Raw genomic sequence first — 21,761 nt, forward strand, 5'->3', positions numbered from 1 at the left:
GCTAAACACCTGAAGATGTGATTTTTATTCTCTCCACTTTGTTTTTTTTTTTAATCTTGTATGCCATCTTGAGAGGGTTCCACCCTTAAAGGTGGCCAAAAAATAATTTTAAATAAATAAAGAGCAAGTTGTCAAAAAAACAGCCATTTTAAATATAGTTGGCAGACTATCATGTTTCTCTTTATATATTTTTAGTGCAATTCTATCACTTGTGCTATGCAATTAGTGCATAGGCCAACAAGATTACCTTCAATATTATGTTAACATTTCTGAATGCAATTAAATATTTCACTTTCTGGGGAGAAGATCATATATTTAATTCAGCCAGCAACTGGCTGGGTTCACACAACACGCTAACCCACACTTAGTGGTTGAGTGTGGGTTGTTGTTGAACCATGAGCTGTTTGTCCAAACCCAGGACATTTTCCTCAGGGTGGCTTGTTAACCATTCAGTGTGGTTTATTGGGTTGTTCAGGGTGGTTGACAAGCCACGCTGCAAAAAATGTCCTGGGTTTGGACAACTCGCTGACCCACAGTTCAACAACCAACCCACTGTTCAACAACAACTCACTCAGTGGTTGAGTGTGGGTTAACATGTTGTGTGAACCCAGCCACTGTGTTAGGTACTCATTTGCATTTAGATGTAACAGTTAAGCAGATCTTATCACCATATGCACGGATCCTTTTAAGGGATATTTCTAAATAGATTCGCTGGTCACTGTAGGCATCTGGCGGAACTTTAAAAGAGTAAACGTACTTCTTAGGTGGAATAGTCTGAAAGCTGATAAATAATCTTCATATCCATTGTCAATCATTGTTGTTGTAAAACCAAGAAACTGCTTTCAAATTGGCTTTATTGTACTTGGCTATAAAGGAGGGGCAGGTGTTGAACTTGGTTCCGCCTAAGGGCTGAATTCCATTTCAGAGAAGCTCTCGAGGGCTGCATTCCCATGGTGGGTGTCTCCCTATCCACTTTCTCGACCCCATACATAATTTTGTACACCTCTATCATGTCTCCCCTTACTTGCCTTGCCCAAAGAACCTCAAAGATCTGGAGCAGGCATGGTATGTATTTAAATATGGATTTTTGTGCAGATTTTTTTTTAATTGTTAGAATAATTTGGAAAGGGGATGGAATGTATTTAAAAATGAACACATATGAACCGAACACAGATCAGGCATAGACGGATCCATCCATCCCTAAACATGCTGCAAGTTGGCCGCCCATGATACATTAGATGACAATTTTGCCATTTTATATAAACGTCTTGAAAAATATAACTCCATTCTATAGTTCTAGGATCTGAACAGTTTCTGGCAAGGTAAATTGTAGTTTGAATGCCTCTCTAGATTTGAGAAATGTATCTTGTGTAAATCTAATTCATTCTGAAAATGATGCTTGTGTTGCATGGCATGTTAAATATATATGTTCAATGCTTAGGGTTTTGAAAAAGTTATCAATGCACCAAATTGGACGAAACTTCTATAATCCTTCAGATCCAGTGGAAATCCCCCAGCACAAGTAAGTTGGCTGATTCATCCTGTAATTCTACGATTGAATATCTTTGATAGCCTTAATCTTTTTGCAGCAAAATTAAGCTTTAGCTGTTAAATTCTATCTGTTAATAGATTTCCTCATGGGATGCTATCTTGGACGCAGTTATGTTTAAAATTTAATGTATTTCCCTAACTCTAGCATCATTCCAACACAGACATTTCTGAAATGGCTTTGCACCTTTGTCATCATCCAAGTGAATAGTATCTTTTCTGCCAGTTGATGGTGCAAATTGGTGGTTTTCAAGGTGTCTTCTGGGTAATCTTATACCTCTCTAGAAGCTTATCAGAGGGTTGACCAGTAATGGTGACACAAAGGCTGGGATGAACTTTTGAACCATCACATGTTTGCTCTGAATTTGGGGAGGGGGGCATAAACTGCCTCCCCTCTTTTGCATTTTGGGAATCTGCCATTTTTGGGTGGCGGCTGCAGTTTTTCCCCCCTGAACGCCCCTCAGAATGAGGCATTTGGAAAAGAAATATTGGGGCCAGCCAATCTGATCAAGAGAACTCCAGTAAGTTCCCTCTTGAGAGTCCCAACAATATGCAAATTACCCACCTCCCCATTTCAACAGGGCTGCAGAATTGGCCCAGCCCTGAGGTACTTCCCTGCAAGACCCTACGAGTCTTCTTCTGTAATGTGTGGCTTTATTGTTGGGTGTATTCCTGGTTACATGTTCACTTCATGTGAGGCAAGGGAAGAGGCCCAATATCTGGCTGGTACCTTCGTGAACTGAGCACGTACCCTGGGAAACATATCGGACTGCTTTGTGGCTTGTTGGCGTTCCTTGACAGACGAGTCAATGGCTGGGTTCACACAACGCGCTAACCCACACTCAGTGGTTGAGTGTGGGTTATTGTTAACCATGGGTTGTTTGTCAAACTGTAGGTTAGCATGTTCTCTGAACCCAGGATATTTTCCACAGGATGGCTTGTTAACCACCCTGAACAACCCAACAACAATTCTCAAGGTGGCTTGTTCAAGAAAAATAAGACACATTGCATGGTTAACAAGCTACCCTGCGGAAAATGTCCTGGGTAACCCATGGTTCAATAAACAACCCACAGTTCAACAACAACCCACACTCAACCACTGAGTATGGATTAGCGTGTTGTGTGAACCCAGCCAATGTGAAAAGGTTTCCTGAAAGAGAGACAATGGAATATCACTGGTGTAAGACATAGCAAGGACTGTGCGTGTTGCTCTGCGATCTCCACTGCTTCAGAATATACTTCCAGGCTGAAAACTTTGACATGGGGCTAGAAGCAGAGCTTCAGCTATGGAGACCTGCCCCCTTCTCACATTCCAGGCCTCTACATTGACATTTTTAGCTTTCATTATGAAAAGAAAAGTATCTAGCCCTTTTTTTGCTCAGAGATAAAGACAAATGTGCCAGAGGTCTTTCTGCCCAACCTCTTCTGTCTTCCAGCATTAGGGTCAATAAAAGCAAATGCACTAGGATGATTGACAAGCAAGGGTGATGCCTTTTTGCATGTCCTTCCATTGAATGTACTGAGTAGTCAAGGGGAAGAGGGCATGATTCCCCCCTCTCCCATTTGTCAATTTTAGCAGTGTTCACTTCCTGCAAGGCTATGCCGCTGCACACCAGTTGGCTTCATTCTTTTCCTATCTTGTATTTCTTTCAGGCTGTTAAGGTAGGCAGGATTTTTTCCAGCTTCACAACAAACTGGTCACTGTGTAGTTTTTAGTTTTTTGGCTTGGGAATAGATTAGCATTTTATTTTGTTTCACCAAAATGTTTATTTCATTAAAATCATTCCATAAATCAATTGAACATTTTACATAGTGTCTGTTGTTTGGTGCAGTATCTTAGGATGCTCTCCTTAGTTGACTGTTCTGGGCTGGCACCGATAGCCATCCTGGTGCAAGATGGATGTGTACTTGATGAACATTGTCCCCCCCCTCTAAAACCGTCATCTGGATCCACCCTTAAAAGTTTAGAACTTTACGGGGGGCGGGGGAGTTCAGGTTCAGGAAACCTCTTTCTTCCTCAGTTGGGGCTTCTCACTCATCCATAGCCTTTGGGAGAGGACATGTATCAGGTCAACCCAGATTTGTCTTTCTCTTCTTCTTTCAGGCTGACTCTTTGGCCAGGGTTCGCTGTGTCTGTTGGACAGTTTGAGAACAGCGTGATGCTATGTGCGGACGTTAGCCACAAAGTCATGCGCAGCGAAAATGTTTTGGAGTTCATGACAAACCTGTATGACAGTGTGGACCGGTCGCGTTTCCCAGAGACGTGTGAAAAGGAACTGGTGGGGCTGATCGTTCTTACAAGGTAATGTTTGCTGTTTTGGAAATTGCGTGGTGTCTTTCGAATGGATGCTGAGTTCATAAAAGGAGCCAAGAATTATAATCCATTTTATTGTTTTAAAATACATCTTGGAGAGCTTCTCCCTGTATGAATCTCCTTCCCCGTCAATTAACAGCTTGTAAGGCTGTGCTCAGAGCTGGGCAAGATTCAGTCTTGTCAGGTCTACTTTGTTTTTTACTGGAAGCCCCAAATCCACCACCCAAAACCAGATGCAAAAGACAGACACTTAGCATTAAAGAAAAGGGTGTTTCTGAGCACAATCTGAGCCTAGGAATTTGTTTTCGGAACTGAACTGACCTTACAGTCAAAGAGTTAGGGCCGTGGCTCAGTGGTAGAGCACCTGCTTCGCATGCAGAAGGTTCCAAGTTCAGTCCCCAGCATCTCCAGGTAAGGGCAGGTAAAACTCCTTCAGAAACCCTGGAGAACAGTCAGTGTTGACAATGCTAGGCCAGGCGGGCCAGTGGCCTGACTCAGTATAGGGCAGCTTCTTATGTTCCTTCCTTTTACACCAAAGTCTGCTCCTGGTTACCCCAACCTTTCTTTATTACAGCAGCCTAATTTAGGTGGAAAAGGTCATTATGTTGTTGCTGTTGCTAAACAATTGGGAGTCAGAAAGCCTTGCCAATCTGCTGCAAGTCATCCAGAGTTTGACTAGTAGATCTCAATCTACTTTCTGTCCACCCCCATAATCACCTAGAGAGATTAGGTTAGTATTGGGATGGAACATTTTCCTGCCAAGTAGCGGAAAAAACGTCTGCGGAGTTTTATGTTGTGTTTGGCTGCAATCCTGTACTTGGGAGGAAGCCCTACTGAATTTAATGGGACATACTTCTGAGTAGACATGTATAGATTGTGCTGTAAGTGTTTTTTAGGGCTGGGGAATGCTGGGAGGACTTTGTTGTAGGACTTCCCTCTGTCTAAACATGCATAGAATTGCACCCTTATTGTATTTTGTGTGATTTGATTCATACTTTTATGCATCATCTTGGTATCTGTAACAATATAGGGCACTTTTAAAATGTTTCAATAAAATAAATGAATAAATACACCAGGGCTAACTTCAGCTTTAAAAAAAGCCCTTCACACATACCCTTCCTGGAAAGAAAAATGGCAGTGTGTGTCTTTTCTTTTTTCCGTCTAGCCAGAATTGTTGACACTGACCAGCAGCGGCTCTCCAGGGTTTCAGGCAGGAGTTTTTCCAGCCCTCCTTGGTGATGCTGGGGATTGCACCTGGCACCTTCTGTATACAAAGCCTATGCTGTTCCACCGACCCATAGCCCTCCCCAACTGAGTTTACAGTTTTCACTGTAATAGAAGTAGAACTTTTTTTTTTTTTTAAGCGCAGGTCATCCCTGGCGTATTGTTGGCACTGAATCTTAGTGGAAGAGAGAATTCTGCTGAATCAGGTTGGGTCTATGACAGGCTAGGATGGGTATTTGGAATTAGGGTTGGGCGAACAAGTGATGTTCAAGTTCACCAAGATTATCCAAATATCTGTTTGCTGCTCATCTCGCGATCGATTTATATTGTGTTTGCAATCGCTGCTCATTTTGCGTGAACAGGAAAATTGCACAGAACAAATGTGAAATTTGCACAAAAACCACAACTTGCACGAATTTCCCCTGTAGACTGAACTGGAGCAGATCTTAAAATTAGTGTAAATTTGGACATTTGGGCAAAATCGAACATGGAAAGTTGCGCAAATCAAATGTGAGCACTTATTCCATAATTCGCAAACATTTTCAGTGGACATGTTCTCATGTTTGTGAGCAGAAACGAAATTCTCGTACATCCCTATTTGGAATATTTGTGCTCTTAATTATTTCAGATACAACAACAAGACCTACCGTATTGACGATATTGAGTGGTTTGTGAAGCCAACAGATACATTCCAGAAACGTGACGGCACACAGATCTCTTATGTAGATTACTACAAACAGGTAAATAAGAACCAGTGTTCTGTGGGAAGACTCTACTCTTTCTTGTTAGTCTAGACCAAACACAAAATAAGTATGTTAGAAAACTGGGGAAAGACCTCAGTTGTGAAATATTGGAAGAATGGGAGTCCAGTGGCTATGGAATCCCCTGCATAACTTGGCTGAAAGACCACATTCAGCCAAGTAAGACCACATTCTCCCATATGAACCTGCCCAGGTTTTAAGATCTTCTGGGGAGGTTCCATCACCGGCATGTTTGGTAGGGACGTGAGAGAGGGCCTTCTGTGTGGCCTCTTCCAGGCTCGGAACTACCTGCTGAGGGAGGCCAGGTTGGCTTCATCTCTGTTATCCTTCTGCGGGCAGGCAAAGCCATTGTTATTTAAGCAGGCCTTTGGTGTGTAAGCTGGTCTGTAGCTGATGGGGGTGTTAGTTGGCTGGGTGCTGTCTATTTCTTTCTTCGCTGTGTTTTAAATGGTGTTTTAATGGAGAGGTTTTTATGTTAGGTTGTAATTCATCTTTTATTTTTAATCTGTTTCATTATTGTTAGCTGACGAGTGCCATTTTTGGCGGCAAGGCACTTTGTAAAATATATAAATAAAATAAAGTCTGGGAAAATGTCCTTAGTAATGCAAATGCTCCAGTTCAGTGGGAAGTTCAATTTTGTCAGGTAACTTGTACTTCTGTCAATAGCACCATGGACACAAAACAAGATTCATTTGCCCACCTCTAGTTTTATATTTCCCTGAACAGCAGTATGATGCAGTCATGACTGACCTAAATCAACCCCTGCTGGTTAGCCACCTGAAGACTAAGGCTGGCAGCACTGTTGAGCCTCGTGTGGTCCACCTGATCCCTGAATTCTGCTACCTGACAGGTAAGGAACTGTTAACTTCAGAGATCTGCCCCATTAGAGCAGCAGTTTATGTTTAGAGTTGTGAACTTAAAGCAGCCAAACTGAATTTTGTCTGGTTCCTCGATATTCAAGGCTCATAGCAGGGGTTTTAAATCTCTTTGGGCCTGAGAGCCAAATTCCATTTCCGGGAAACTCGGGGGGGGGGGCACACACATTCTATCTGTGGGCAGGGTAAAAGGGATGGGGCCCAAAATACCAGCTTAAAGTTCTTACTGCCAGTAACTCAGCCTTAGGAGAGGCATTTCAACCTTTAAGAATGGGGGGAAAACTGCACAAAAGCCAGGAAACCACCAAACAATTAGTTTTTGTGAACTGCCCAGAGAGCTTTGGCTATGGGGCAGTATAGAAATGTAATAAATGAAATGAAATGGTTGGGGGAAAGGGGGTGGGGCCAAGAGACGGTGGCATGGCCATCTGGGAAACCCCGGGTGGGCTGGATTTGGCCCCCCAGGCCTGAGGTTCTCCAGCCCTGGCTTATAGACATAGCTCATGGCCAAATGGACTTCGAGGCAATTTGCTTTGGGAAAGTATGGAAGTTTCCAGCATAAGCCAGTGGAAGCTTGAATGTAGAGTACACATCACATGGGGGGAAGCCATAGTGACAGAGCACATTCTTTGCATGCAGAAGGCCCCGGGTTCAATCCCTGGCATCTCCAAGTAGAGGAAGGCTGGGAAAGGCCTCCATCTGAGGCCTTGGGGAGCTGCTGCCTGTCAGAGCAAGACGGTACTGGCCTTGATAGACCAGTCAGACATAGTATAAGGTGGTTCAATGTGTTTGTAAGTCTCCCTGCCCCTCCTAGCAGCCTCCCTGGATGTGGAGACACAGGGAAGGAGCCAACAGTGCCCATGCACTAGCACTATTGACACTACACTAGCAGAAATCAGCACTTGCACAGTGTCAATAGCACCTGCTAGTGCAATGGCTACAACACTCCCCAGTAATATGCTAGATTCCAAAGGTCAGGCAGGATTTGTTTGTTTTGATTTTACATTGGGAAAGCATTTAAATATGCAGTCCCACCTCCCTCCCACTGCAGTCTGAAGTGATACCATGGGATTATTCTGAATGTGTAGACCAGCTCTTAGGCATTCTAACTACATGGTGTTCAAAGTAGTGTAAATAATATCTCTTCTTGAAAGAGGTGGGAAATGGGATGCCTTTGCACCCCCCTTTTAACCCATTTTCCCCACCCCATCGGCCACAAAATTGATTTCACAGTCCATTAAAAGATCCCCAAATTGTCTGTTAGGTTTGAGCAGCCGTGCAACTTCTGACTTCCGTTTGATGAAAGATTTGGCCCAAGAAACTCACTTGTCTCCGGAGCGCAGACACCAACGGCTGTCTAGACTAGCTGACAACATTCAGAGGTAATTTGACATCAGGCTTGCTTCTAAAGTTCTCTTGCCTGATTTGCGCGTCTGCCGTGTTCTTGCTTGGGATGGCTTCAGTTACAGCTTCCAAAAGTGTGTTATAGACAGACAGATATTTCAGTTTGTGATAGTTGCACATGATAATGTACAGAACAATTGGCCAACTGTTGGCCCACGGGCCTGATCTGTCTCCAGTAGCCGAAGAGAGCTTCAGCTATTGGGCGGTATAGAAATTAAATTAAATAAATACATAAGCAGTTTTTCTCAGTTTTTTAATAAGGTACATTAGAAAGTTTCTCCACAGTTTCGATGTTAAAGAGTCATGCTTTCATGTTAAAAGAAAATGGAGGTATTCCACACTTTAATATTACATCTCTATTTTGGATGTAACATATATGTAAATTTACATGTTTATAAGTTATGCTAGGCGTGGGCACTTGTACTTCATAATGCCTCAGCCCTTACTAGTAGATGGTGCCTTCTTTATAATAGAGGTTGACCAACTTATCAAAGGGTCAAGGCGTGAGGCAAAATATTTTGGATAGAATCCAAGTAAAGTCCTACTTAGAGTAGACCCACTGAAATGAATGGGGCTTAAGTTAGACATCCCATTCATTTTAATGGGTCTACTGTAAGTAGGACTTTACTTGGATTCTACCCTTTATTTGGTTGATTTGTACCCCACGTTTCTACCAAGAAACATGGCACTCGAGGCCATATATGTATTTATTGTATTGTTTTGTACCTCCTTTCCACAAGAGCCACATACAAGGTTATGTTGTTGTTGTTGTTCAGTCGTTCAGTCGTGTCCGACTCTTCATGACCCCATGGACCATAGCACGCCAGGCCTTCCTGTCCTGCGCTCTCTCCCGGAGCGTGCTCAAGTTCATATTCATTGCATCCGTGATGCTATCTAGCCATCTCATCCTCTGCCGTCCCCTTCTCCTTTTGCCTTCAGTCTTTCCCAGCATCAGGGTCTTTTCCAGGGAGTTTTCTCTTCGCATTAGGTGGCCAAAATATTGGAGCTTCAGCTTCATTATCTGTCCTTCCAATGAGCACTCAGGGTTGATTTCCTTGAGGATGGACTGATTTGACCTCCTTGCAGTCCAGGGGACTCGTAAGAGTCTTCTCCAGCACCACAGTTCGAAAGCAAAGGTTATGTTATCGCCATACAAAGCCTTAAACAACTTGGGACCAGGATATCTAGCATACCGTCTTTCTGTATGTATGTATGTATGTATCCAGCCAACCTTTAAGATCATCAGAGGAGACCTTTGCTGATCATTCTGAACATAATGGAATGTTGCCATGCAATACTTGCACCCTTTGGAAATCCGTCCCCTGTGCAGTTCGGGAGGCAGAAAATGTGGCATCTTTCAAGCGCCTCCTGAAAATGCACGTGTTCACCCAGCCTTTCCCTGGGTTGTAATTAAATTAATCATGCTGCTCCATCTTACTGCTCCTTGTATGGCTTGTGTTGTCATTGGAATAGTTTTTAATGTTGTGTTTTGAAAGTGATTTTAATTTTTATATGTGAACCATATAGGGATTTTATTATATTTAGTGGTATATAAATATCACAGATAAATACGAGTCACCAAGGTGGTGTACAGCAAATCAGTAAAAAAACAGTAATAACAAAACAAAAAAAACCAACGATAAAACCATATCAAAATATGAAAACATTAAAGTCACTCAAACCATTTTAAAGGCCGAATTGAAAAGATGCTTTTCCCCTTCGAAAAGCCGAGAGAGTGGGAACAGCCTTCTCCCTGGAAGGAGAGCATTCCACACTTTGGGAGTGGTGCAGGAGAAAGAGGGGGCCCAGTGGATCTCCCCAGGGCAGAGAGTGCCACGGTCTGGGTGCAGCCACAGAGAAAGCGCTCTCCCAGGTTCCCACCAACTGTGCCTCAGATGCAGGTGGGATATGCAAGGGAACCTCCTTAGTGGTGCTTAAGGGACTATCGGATTCCTACGGAACAAGATGGTCCTTTAGGTATCCTAGCCTGAAATCATTTCAGGCTTAGGTAGTACTTCAATGTGTTCAAATAGCCTTCCCCAACCTGGTTCCCCCCAGATGTGTTGGACAGAAACTCCTCCCCCTATTGGAGGGGGGGACTCTGAGGCTGAGACAGGTGACTTGCTTCAGGCCACCTTTTGAATTCTTGGTAGATGTGCAGTTCAGACGGGCTTCCTGATTCTCCTAGCCGCTCTATCACTTCAGCCACATCTCAAGCTGGGATCCTAATATATCTGGATGTTCTCTCGCACAAGCACCATCGCAGTGCACAAGAGCTGTGCAAGAGAACTGCACCTGCCCTTCCCTTGTTGTGAGATGCATGTGTCTATGTTATGTTCAGTTGCAGAACAGAATGTTTTTAAAAAGTGATGTGAGAATTGGTTCTATATGTATACAAAGGAAATTATAGCTTGAAGTGAACCTTTTAACAGCATATATAAGGTAATCAGATAGGGGAAAAAACAATCAGGTTGTCTGGCATAAGTGATAGGGCCTTCTTGGCAGTGACCCTCAGCTATGGAAGTCCTATGGAATTACACTTAGCCCCTTCAGTTCAGGCTTTCAAAAAACGTATTCAGTGCTGCCTTCTAAGAGTGTAATTGGTTTAAATGACTTAAGAATGGCTTTTAAGTATTTGTGAATGCAAATTTGGTGTGACTCGTGTGTCTTTGTTATCATTTATTGTTACATATACTGCTTTGTGAGGTCATGGCCCTGAAAACTGGCCTAGAAATACATTGAGGGTGCAGTCCTGTACATCTTTAGACAGGAAAAAGTTCTACAACTCCCGGCATTCCCCAGCTAGCATGGCTGCCTGAGGCACACAGGGAGTTGTAGGAATGTGTTTGGCCACAGCATGAAGAACTTCATCAGGAGGGCTTTAAACTGAATCCTACAGGGGAGGGAGATGTAAAGTTGGGGGTAACAATGGACGAAGGCTCACATACCACAACGGAGAGAACAGCTCCAATAGCACCTAGTAATAGTCTTCAGAAACATGTAGGAAGAAAGTCAGACTATGAAGCACATGGTCTTCAATGTCTATACACTAATGCCCAGAGTCTGGGAAACAAACAGAACGAACTTGTACTCTTAATACAGGAGGGAAATTATGACTTGATAGGTGTAACTGAAATTTGGTGGGATGACTCCCATGACTGGAATACAGCAATTGAAGGATATAACTTGTTCAAAAAGAACAGGAGGAACAGAAAGGGAGGTGGAGTAGCACTATATGTTAAAAATACATATATCTGCACAGAAATACAGGAGGATGAGCTTGGTAGCCCCATCGAGAGCATCTGGGTTAAAATAAATGGAGCCAAGAATAAAAGAAACATGGTGGTTGGAGTCTACTACTGGCCACCCAGTCAAGGAGAAGACGAGGATGAAACTTTTGAAAAGCAAATAGCCAATGTTTCAAGGAAGCATGATGTAGTAGTAATGTGGTACTTAAATTTTTCCGATATTTGTTGGGAGACAAATTCTGCTAAACATGGCCCCTCCAAGAGATTCCTGACTTGTGTTGTGGATAACTTCCTCCTACAGAAAGTAGAGGAAGGAACTAGAGGATTGGCTATCCTTGACTTGATCCTAACCAACAGAGATGACTTAGTGGATAAAGTAGGAGTTGTGGAACTCTGGGGGAAAGTGACCATGTTATACTTGAGTTCTTGGTTCTAAAGGAAGCAAAAGCCGAGTGTAGCCAAACGCATACCCTGGATTTTAGGAAAGCCAATTTTAATAAACTCAGAACAATGATCAGTAAGGCCCCATGGCAAGCGACTCTAATGAGAAAAGGAGTAAAAGATGGGTGCGAGTTTTTTTAAAGGAAATTCTCAAGGCACAATTACAAACAATTCCAACAAGAAGAAAAGGTGGAAGACAACAGAAGAAGCCAATGTAGCTTCACAAAAAGCTTAGAGACGACCTGAAAACAAAAAAGGGCACATACAGGAATTGGACGGAAGGCCAAGCTACGAACGAAGAGTGCAGGCAGGTAGCACAGAACTCCAGGGATGGCGTCAGGAAGGCTAATGCTGAGAATGAGCTGAGGTTAGCGAGGAATGCTAAAAGCAACAAAAAGACTTTCTTCAGATACATGCATAGTAAAAGACAGAGGAAAGAAACGGTGGTTCAACTATTAAATAAGGATGGTGTCAGGAGCACCCTAGCTGCCTCTTAAAGTCTCCTCCAGTTGCCAAAACAAAATGCAGACAAAAGGGATTCTTTCCAAGGCTTTATTCCTTTACAACCTAATGACTCTTTCAGATGCTAATTGCCAGCGACTAAGCAAGGAGTAATATCATAGCAGAGTAACCTAAGCTCCATGTACGCAGTTGGTCCCCGTTTGGAGAAGGGCGGGAAAAGCTCTGAAACTTATGGGCTAGGAGGGGAGGCTCCCGCCCTTACCCATGGGGCATTGGGACGCAGCCGTTCCCGGAGTGCCAAGCAGGCTGAGCGCCTCCTCTCGGTGCCCTCTACCTCGCACCTCTCTCTGCGCCGGCGCCTTGCATCTAGTAACAACCGCTCTCCCGCTCTTTCGCTACCAGGGTCACTATCTCTCTCAGGAATGTGAACTGTGGGGGCCTCTCCCTGCAGCTTCGCCTCTGAGAGACGAGCGGGCTCCTCTCCCACGGGCTGTAGCTCTTCCTCAGAATCAGAGCTGCTTTGGGGCTCTATGGGCTCAGTTCCAACCCTGACAGATGGCAAAATGATAACAGATGACAAAGAAAAGACAGAAGTGCTCAATTCCTACTTTGACTCAGTCTTCTCCCAAAAGGGGGCTATGAGCCCCCAGGCAAAGGCGAAGTAGAGGCTGAAGGGGCAGGATTGCAGCTTGAGATCGATAGGCATATGGTCAAGGAACACCTAATTACTCTGAATGAGTTCAAATCTCCAGGGCCAGATGAACTGCACCCTAGAGTAATAAAGGAACTGGCAGAAGAACTCTCAGAACCACTGTCTATTCTCTTTGAGAAATCATGGAGGATGGGTGAAGTGCCAGATGATTGGAGGAGGGCTAATGTTGTCCTTGTCTTCAAAAAGGAGGAACCTGGGAACTACAGACCAGTCAGTCTGACATCAATCCCTGGGAAAATTCTGGAGCAGATGATAAAGCAATCCATCTGGGAGCACCTTGAAAACAATGCAGTGATTACTCGAAGCCAACATGGCTTTGTCAAGAACAAATCCTGCCAGACGAATCTGATCTCATTTTTTGATCAGGTCACCTCCCTTGTGGACTGTAGGAATGCTGTGGACATCATATACCTCGACTTCAGCAAAGCTTTTGACAAAGTGCCCCATGATCTCCTGATGAGCAAACTAGCTCAAAGTGGGCTAGATGAAACAACTATCAGGTGGATCCACAGTTGGCTACAGAATCGGACTCAAAGAGTGCTTCTCAATGGGATCTTCTCAAATTGGGGAGAGGTAACGAGTGGGGTAGCTCAGGGCTCAGTCCTGGGCCCAGTGCTCGTCAACATTTTTATTTATTATTTTTATTATTACCCTGGAAGACAGAAGCAAAATTCAAAGTGATCTTGATAGACTGGAGCGCTGGGCAGAAAACAACAGAATGACATTTAACAGGGATAAATGCCAATTTCTGCACCTAGGAAAAAGAAACCAAATGCACAGCTACAAGATGGGGAATACTTGCCTCAAAAATACTACAAGCAAGAAGGATCTTGGAATTGTTGTCGATATCAAGCTGAATATGAGCCGACAATGTGATGTGGCTGCAAAAATGGCAAATGCTATTTTGGGCTGCAGTCATAGAAGTATAGCTTCCAAATCGCGTGAAGTGCTAGTTCCCCTCTACTCAGCACTGGTTAGGCCTCATCTGGAGTACTGTGTCCAGTTCTGGGCGCCATACTTTAAGAAGGATGCAGACAAACTGGAGAGGGTTCAGAGGAGGGCAACAAAGATGATGATCAGGGGACTGGAAACAAAGCCCTACGAAGAGAGACGGAAAGAACTGGGCATGTTTAGCCTTGAGAAGAAAAGACTGATGGGAGATAGGATAGCGCTCTTCAAGTACTTGAAAGGTTGTCACAGAGAGGAAGGCCAGGCTCTCTTCTCGATCAGCCCAGAGTGCAGGACACAGAATTATGGGCTCAAGTTCCAGGAAGCCAGATCCCGTCTGAACATCAGGAAAAACGTCCTGACTGTTAGAGGAATATGACAATGGAACCAGTTACCTGGGGAGGTGGTGGGCTCTCCCACACTGGAGGCATTCAAGACGAGGCTGGACAGCCACTTGTCGGGGATGCTGTGACTTGGATTCCTGCATTGAGCAGGGGATTGGACTCGACGGTCTTATAGGCCCCTTCCAACCCTACTATTCTATGGTTCTATGACTTTTTTCTCCTAAATATGGAGAAAAAATATGCATAGGTTTGCACCTTAAATAAACAAATCCAAAAGGAGACAGCATTGATCTCTGTGCTGTGATGTGATTTTAAACTAACAGATATCAGTGTCATCAGTGAATTATTACCGAGCAGTCATATCCGTGTCTGCTCAGAAGTAAGTCTCATTGAATTCCATGGGGCTTACTCCCAGGAGTGTATTGGATTGCAGCTTTAGGCACTGTTCAGGTTATTCTGTGCCTACAACCCCTAGATGGAGTTAAAGGACCATAACCAGTTATTGCACAGACAGAATACAAAGAATATTTTTCCTTTAAACACCCTGAGATGCCTGTGGATGTTTTCACAGAAATTCTCTTGCTGCTGAACAGCCTTCTGTTTGGAATGGGCTTATCCCATTCCAGTTAAAAAGTCAAGATTTCAATAATTACTCCATAGAATTTAACTGATTTATTAATTCATGCTTTTTCTGTCAGACATTGCTTTCACTGCCATCTGATACAGTTAACTGTGTTTTGGTTCCCATGTGACAGTAGTGGTCCAGAACGGCTCCTTTGGGTTCTCATTCAGATATATGTTGTATAAAATCAGAGAACACCAGGGGAGACAGTGACCTTGTGGATGAGTCTTGAATGGGGGTGGCAGCGCCCCTGAAAAAATCTGGTGTGCAGCTTGGAGTTGATCTTGGATCTAGCCGTGTTCTTGAAATGTGAAAGAAAAGACCATAGCTCAGTGGTAGAGCACACACATTGCATGATGTAGGCCCTCCCAAATTCAGTCCCTGGCATCTCCAGGTAGAGCTGGGCACACCCTGTTAGAACATCTGGAGAGCCACTCCCAGTCAGTGTAGACCAGCCTTCTCCAGCCTTGGGTTCCCCAGATGATTTTTGGATTGCAGTCCCCATTATCCCCCAGCCACCACAGCCAATGGTTGGGTTGATGGGAGTTATAGTCCACCAACATCTGGGGACTGAAGGTTGGGAAAGGCTGGTGCCAAGCTAGATGGACCAGTGGTTTAATTCAATATAAGGCAACTTCCTATGTTCCTGTGAACACCTTTTACCACTTTGGGCTTATCTGCCAGCTGGGTTCTTTTCCACAGAAATTGGACCTGGCCTCAGTCATTCATGCCCTGGAGTCACTTCCACGATTGACCAAGCAATGTGTGGCCCTCCAGAGGTTTTGGCCTACAACTCCCATCAGCCTTAGCCAGTATCACCAGTGGTGACAGCCAAAACATCTGCAGGGCCACACTCCCCACTGCTTTAAATATTGTTTGGAAATTTCTGTCGATCCAAAATGCAGCTGCCAACATTTTCACTTGAATCTGTAGTCCAGGCCTAGGTTATTACTCCAATTCTGTGATATCTGCATCAGTTACCATTTTGTTTCTGGGCTGCCTGAAGCACTGGTTTTGACCTTCTAAAGCCCTAAAGAGCCTAGGAGGATCAGAGTATCTTAAGAGTCACCTCCTCCCACACAAACCTGCCCAAATGAGATCCACTTCAGAGGCCCTGCTCTGCGTCCCCCACTGTCTGAAAGATGGTGGGTGGGCATAAGAGAGAAGGCCTGTTCTGCTGTAATCGCCAGAATCTGGAACACACTTCTGAGGAAAGTCCGCCCAGCTCCATCATTACTGGTTTTTCCTTTTTCAATGGACAATTTTTGGATACTGCTGATTAAACAAAATGAGATCTGATGGGTGCTACCCTTTATATTTTTTATTAGATTTAGGGTATTGTTTTAGATTGCTTCTAATTAATGTTTATAGAGATTACTGTTTAATTGTATATTTTTACCATATCATAGTTGCTGCTTTTAGTAGCTTGTTGGAAAGGCGGGGTACAGATGCTAGTAATACCTAAACAAAGGAGCCCACCCTGATTAGGCGGTCTTCCTCAAGGACACCCAGCAGGGTTCTACAGATTCCGGCTGGTCTTGGGAACCAGCCAAAATTTATGTTCATTACTGTGACCTTGCTCTTCTTCTTGCTCGGGGCGGGGGGGGGGGGAAGCATCATCCCTGACATCATGCTGGGTTTAGAGGTGATCAGGAGCTTGTTCCACATCTTTCCCCATGGATCTTTGTCTTGCACAGCACAGAATCAGCCTTGAGTGCTTTGGGCCACTATTGCACCCTTCAAAAATTATAAGTGTGTGGGACATTTCACAAAGATAGGGCTATGGTGTGTGTGCTTGTTCACGGGCAGATGTGCAGCCCCCAGCCAATGCTGGATGTGGCCCTCAAGGCCAAAAAGGTTGTGTGCCTCTGGTGTAGGTCATATGGCTTGCTGTGTACAAACATGATGCTAGCCGTATGGGGGCCCCACACACAGAAGCAATTTTCAGCTATTGTGCCATGTTCTTATTGGACCTGTGATAGAAATCAGAAGATTTTAGAATCATAGAACAGTAGGGTTGGAAGGGGCCTACAAGACCATTGAGTCCAACCCCCTGCTCAGTGCAGGAATCCAAGTCACAACATCCCTGACAGATGGCTGTCCAGCCTCATCTTGAACACCCCCAGTGTGGGAAACCCCACTACCTCCCTAGGTCATTGGTTCCATTGTCATATTGCTCTAACAGTCAGGAAGTTTCTCCTGATGTTCAGCCAGAATCTGGCTTCCTGTCACTTGAGCCCATAATTCCATGTCCTGCACTCTGGGATGATCGAGAAGAGAGCCTGGCCTTCCTCTCTGTGACAGCCTTTCAAGTACTTGAAGAGTGCTATCAGATCTCCCCTGAGTCTTCTTTTCTCAAGGCTAAACATGCCCAGTTCTTTCGGTCTCTCTTCATAGGGCTTTGTTTCCAATCTCCTGATCATCTTTGTTGCCCTCCTCTGAACCCTCTCCAGCTTGTCAGGATCCTTCTTAAAGTGTGGTGCCCAGAACTGGACACAGTACTCCAGATGAGGCCTAACCAGTGCTGAGTAGAGGGGAACTAGGACTTCACGTGATTTGGAAGCTATACTTCTATTAATGCAGCCCAAAATAGCATTTGCCTTTTTTGCAGCCACATCAGATTGTTGGCTCATATTCAGCTTGTGATCTACATTTTGTAGCATGTAGGTTTGGATCCAGCACTCACATGAACGGAAGCACACTCATACAACAGGACTTAACCATCTTCTCCACACACAGCCACCCCCATTTGTGTCCTATATCTGCTCCAGAGGGCCCCCCAACCCTCCGGAGCAGATTTGGGGGGGGGCACAGCAGGAAGGGGGCAATCCATTCTGCCCACTGGTGGAAAGACACGGTTGGATACAACCCATAATTTGCCTCTTCAGCTTTATTTATCCTGAGAAGCGGGGAATCTTTGTTCCATTCAGCAAACATAACATTGAGGGCATACATTTTCTTGCAGAAACAAAGATGCTCGCTTAGAATTAGAAAGCTGGGGGCTACAGCTTGGGTGCCAGGCTTCTCTGACTGGCCGCGTGGTCACCTCAGAAAAAATCCTCATGCAGAACGAGATGGTAAGCATTAGAGGCCCAGTTTCTTACTCTACTTCATGTCATAGTTGAATGTGCTCCCTGTTCGGGGAGGCTCTGGCACAGTTCCAAGCACTGCCTTCAACGACAGGTTCTGTGGAACATTTCACTTCTCTCCTCCTCCCCACCCTTTCCCACATCTCCAGCAATTTTTTGGAATGTTTAGTGTTATGGGTGCTCTCACAAAATGGCTGTCATGGGGGGGCACTTGCTCATTCATAAAATGGCTGCTATGGGCTGTTATAAACCACTCATTTCCAAGAAGGCAAACTGGTGAAACTAAAAAAAAAAAAGTAACTTGCCCAGGAACTTAAGTACAAGGCAGAGGTGGGGTCTGAACTCCGAAACCACTCTTGTGAACCCAAATAAAGATGGTGTAGAAGGGCAGCCCTTTGCTTTGTAACATGGCAGCCTTCCATTTAAAAAATAATAATTTTTAGAAATCTTAAATAAAAATCAGAAGGGGCCGGGAGCCTGGTAGGTGCCGAGAGAGGTCTCTGTGGGCACCTTGATGCCCATGGTCACCGTGTTGGAGACTCCAGATCTAAACGATTAATTGAATAAATATTGCCATCATGCTTGTTAGAGTTTTACCTTACAAATTGGATGCTCAACCTTGCTATAAACACCTCTACCATGAAATCTCTTACAGCACAAGCATCTGCAGGTTTACTCAGAAGTAAGTCCCACTGTGCTCCATAGAGTTGATTCCTTAGGGCAGCCTTCCCCAACCTGTTGCCCTCCAGATGTTTTGGACTACAACTCCCAGGCTTCCTGACGATTGGCTATACTAGCAAGGGCTGATGGGAATTGAAGTCCAAAGCATCCGGAAGGCACCAGGTTGGGAAAGACTGCCCGAGGGCCTAGTAAATGTGTTTAGGATTGCAGCCTTAATGTTTGTAAATGCAGTATAACTGATTCCATCGTTGAAGATGGAAGCTACTGCAATATGAGCATTTTCACGATCGGCTAAGAACGAACACCATTAGGACAGTTCCTTACTGTGATATTTACTTGTGTGTGAGGTTTTGGAGGGAGAAGCTGAATTTCTGTACAATTTAAGGCCAGCCAGCTGGAGCTGCATTTAAAGTTTCCATAATTTGATTGTTCATGCATAACATTTCTCCCTTGAATTACTGATGTATTTGTGTCTCCATTTTCTTTCGACAGTGTATGCCAATAAACGCCAGTGATTGGATTGGAGATATGCGCAATATGAAGATAATTGGCGTTGTGCCTCTGGAGAACTGGATAGTGGCGTGCAGCAACAGAAATTCCGAGCTAGCCCATAATCTCGTGAACTGTTTGAGGAGAGTAGGAGGTCCCATGGGCTTTCGCATTGAATTTCCCAGAGTGTGAGAGACATCAGACCACAAACCTGTACATTTTTTTACCTCAATTCATGAGGCCTCTTCATACATTAAGGTTTTTTTAATAGATGTACATTTAAGATGTTTCAAATGTGCACACCTAAAAATGTAAAATGCGGGTGCATCAAACACATATTGATAAACTCAGTTGGGGAGCCAGGATTGGTTGTCTGCTGTCTGGCCATTGTATATATGGTGACAAACCCCTGCATAATGTATGAAATGGCCCTCAGCGGTGTGTTTTTCTTTGTACTGTGTGGCCCAGTTCACACATCACACATAATCCAGGAATTGTGGGGGCGAGTGGAGCATACAAGACATTTCCACTTCCTGGGTTGTTTCGTGATGTGCAAATCCAGAAACTCTGGGTTGTTTGTTGGTTAAACAACCCAGAGTTAACCCAACAACAAACCATGAGTGTTCCTGGGTTAATTAAAAGCGGAAGTGGCTCGTGGGCTCCGCTTGTCCCTGCAATTCCTAGGATAAATTCCCCAGGTATTGCTGCCATGATGTGCGAACCGGGTCTGTATGTCACTCACAATAAGGCAGGGGTGGAGAACGTCTTTCAGCCCAACGGCTGAATTCCATTTCAGAGAAGCGTTCAGAGGCCGCGTTCTGGTGGTGAGTGGGGCTGAAGGCAAAAGGGGCTGGGCCAAAAGTGCCAGCATATTTTCACTTAAAGCTCTTCCTGCCAGTAACTAAGCCTTAGGTGAGGCATTTCAGCCTTATAGAGAGGGGCATGGCATCCGGTCCCATCACTTCCTGGCATATGGAAGGGGAGGAAATGGGAGCAGTGACAGATTTCATTTTCTTGGGCTCCAAGATCACCGCAGACGGTGACTGTAGCCATGAAATTAAAAGACGCTTGCTCCTTGGGAGGAAAGCTATGGCACACCTAGATAGCTTGGTAAGAAGCAGAGACATCACCTTTCCAACAAAGGTCCATGTAATTAAAGCTATGGTTTTCCCAGTAGTAATGTATGGCTGTGAGAGCTGGACTGTAAGGAAGGCTGAGCGCTGAAGAATCGATGCTTTCGAACTGTGGTGCTAGAGAAGACTCTGACGAGTCCCCTGGACTGCAAGGAGGTCAAATCAGTCAATCCTAAAGAAATCAACCCTGAGTGCTCATTGGAAGGACAGAGACTGAAGCTGAAGCTCAACTATTTTGGCCACCTAATGCGAAGAGAAAACTCCCTGGAAAAGACCCTGATGCTGGGAAAGACTGAAGGCAAAAGGAGAAGGGGACGGCAGAGGATGAGATGGCTAGATAGCATCACGGATGCAATGAATATGGACTTGAGCACACTCCAGAAGAGAGCGGAGGACAGGAAGGCCTGGCATGCTATGGTCCATGGGGTCACGAAGAGTCGGACACGACTTAACGACTGAACAGCAACAACAACAAAACATGCAAAAGCTGGAAAACCACCCAGCGGTTGGCGATTGGGGGAAAGGAGCATGGGCATCTGAGGAACTCCAGTTGGGCTGGATTTGGCCCCCAAGTCTGACGTTCTGCACCCTGGCAATAAGGGATCTTACTGACCAACCATCGGGTGCATGGTGGCAGCTTGAAGCTGCCGTTCATGATGGCTCCTTGACAATAGCCAGCCAGTCATGCGCTACCACCACCACATGCAGGATTCAGCTTGTTGTACAGTACTGCAAAGCCACTTTCAGGGTGTTGTTTGGGAAGCTTGATCCTCCGCAAGTTTGCCTTGCTGCAAGCTAGAGCCAACACACACATACTTGAATTGGCGCTGGTGAAAACGAGGCCCACCCCTATGCCTTGGATTCTCTGTTTGATCATATTAGAGATCCCAGAAACCTGCTTGTATATAAGCTTCTTCCTTGCCATGTTTTTATACCGTTGTTCCTCCACACTGGCACGCTTATTTGATTGACTTTGCCCACATCTTTGACATCTTTGCTTTCTGCTCTATAGTCCATGTTGAATATTGACATTTTAGGCGAGTAAGAACTTGGAAGACAAAATACACAAACCCTGTCCCATGCTGAATGCACCTCTTTTCTTTCTGTGTTTATTATAGCAATGCAAGGGATGACTTGTGTGTAGTGGCTGATCCATACAACTACTTTGAACTGGCAGACCTTTCAGTGGAATTTCACACATGGGATGGGTTTTGCAAATTTTGGAACACTTTGTTCAGCTTGGGAGGAACGGTTGAAAGACCTAGGCATGTTTAGTGTAGAGAAGAGAAGATCAAGGGGAGACACGATAGTGGTCTTCAAATATCTGTAAGGCTGTCACACAGAAGATGGAATAGACTTGTTCTCTGTTGCTCCTGAGGGCAGGACTAGAACTAATGGGTGAAAATTGCAGGAAAGCAGGTTTTGGCTAAGCATTTGGAGAATCTTCCTAACGGTGAGAGCTGTTC

At 44.6% G+C, this 21,761-nt stretch overlaps 1 protein-coding gene across 4 annotated transcripts in view; it reads left to right on the top strand.

Annotated features, from left to right (window-relative positions):
* PIWIL4 (piwi like RNA-mediated gene silencing 4) overlaps positions 1 to 21,761 on the top strand; it is a 115,752-nt gene that overhangs the window by 70,301 nt on the left and 23,690 nt on the right. For all 4 annotated transcript variants that reach the window (XM_084842623.1, XM_084842624.1, XM_084842625.1 and 1 more), the window contains exons 7-13: positions 1,442 to 1,522; positions 3,653 to 3,850; positions 5,715 to 5,826; positions 6,574 to 6,697; positions 7,987 to 8,104; positions 17,869 to 17,980; positions 19,166 to 19,350. In XM_084842623.1, coding sequence (XP_084698749.1) covers positions 1,442 to 1,522; positions 3,653 to 3,850; positions 5,715 to 5,826; positions 6,574 to 6,697; positions 7,987 to 8,104; positions 17,869 to 17,980; positions 19,166 to 19,350 — 930 coding nt within the window. The remainder of the gene's footprint in view (positions 1 to 1,441; positions 1,523 to 3,652; positions 3,851 to 5,714; positions 5,827 to 6,573; positions 6,698 to 7,986; positions 8,105 to 17,868; positions 17,981 to 19,165; positions 19,351 to 21,761) is intronic.

This window comes from Heloderma suspectum, chromosome 3 (genome assembly GCF_057233095.1).
Source record: "Heloderma suspectum isolate Gila_16-S chromosome 3, 16-S_ref, whole genome shotgun sequence".
NCBI classification, from domain to species: Eukaryota; Metazoa; Chordata; class Lepidosauria; order Squamata; family Helodermatidae; genus Heloderma; species Heloderma suspectum.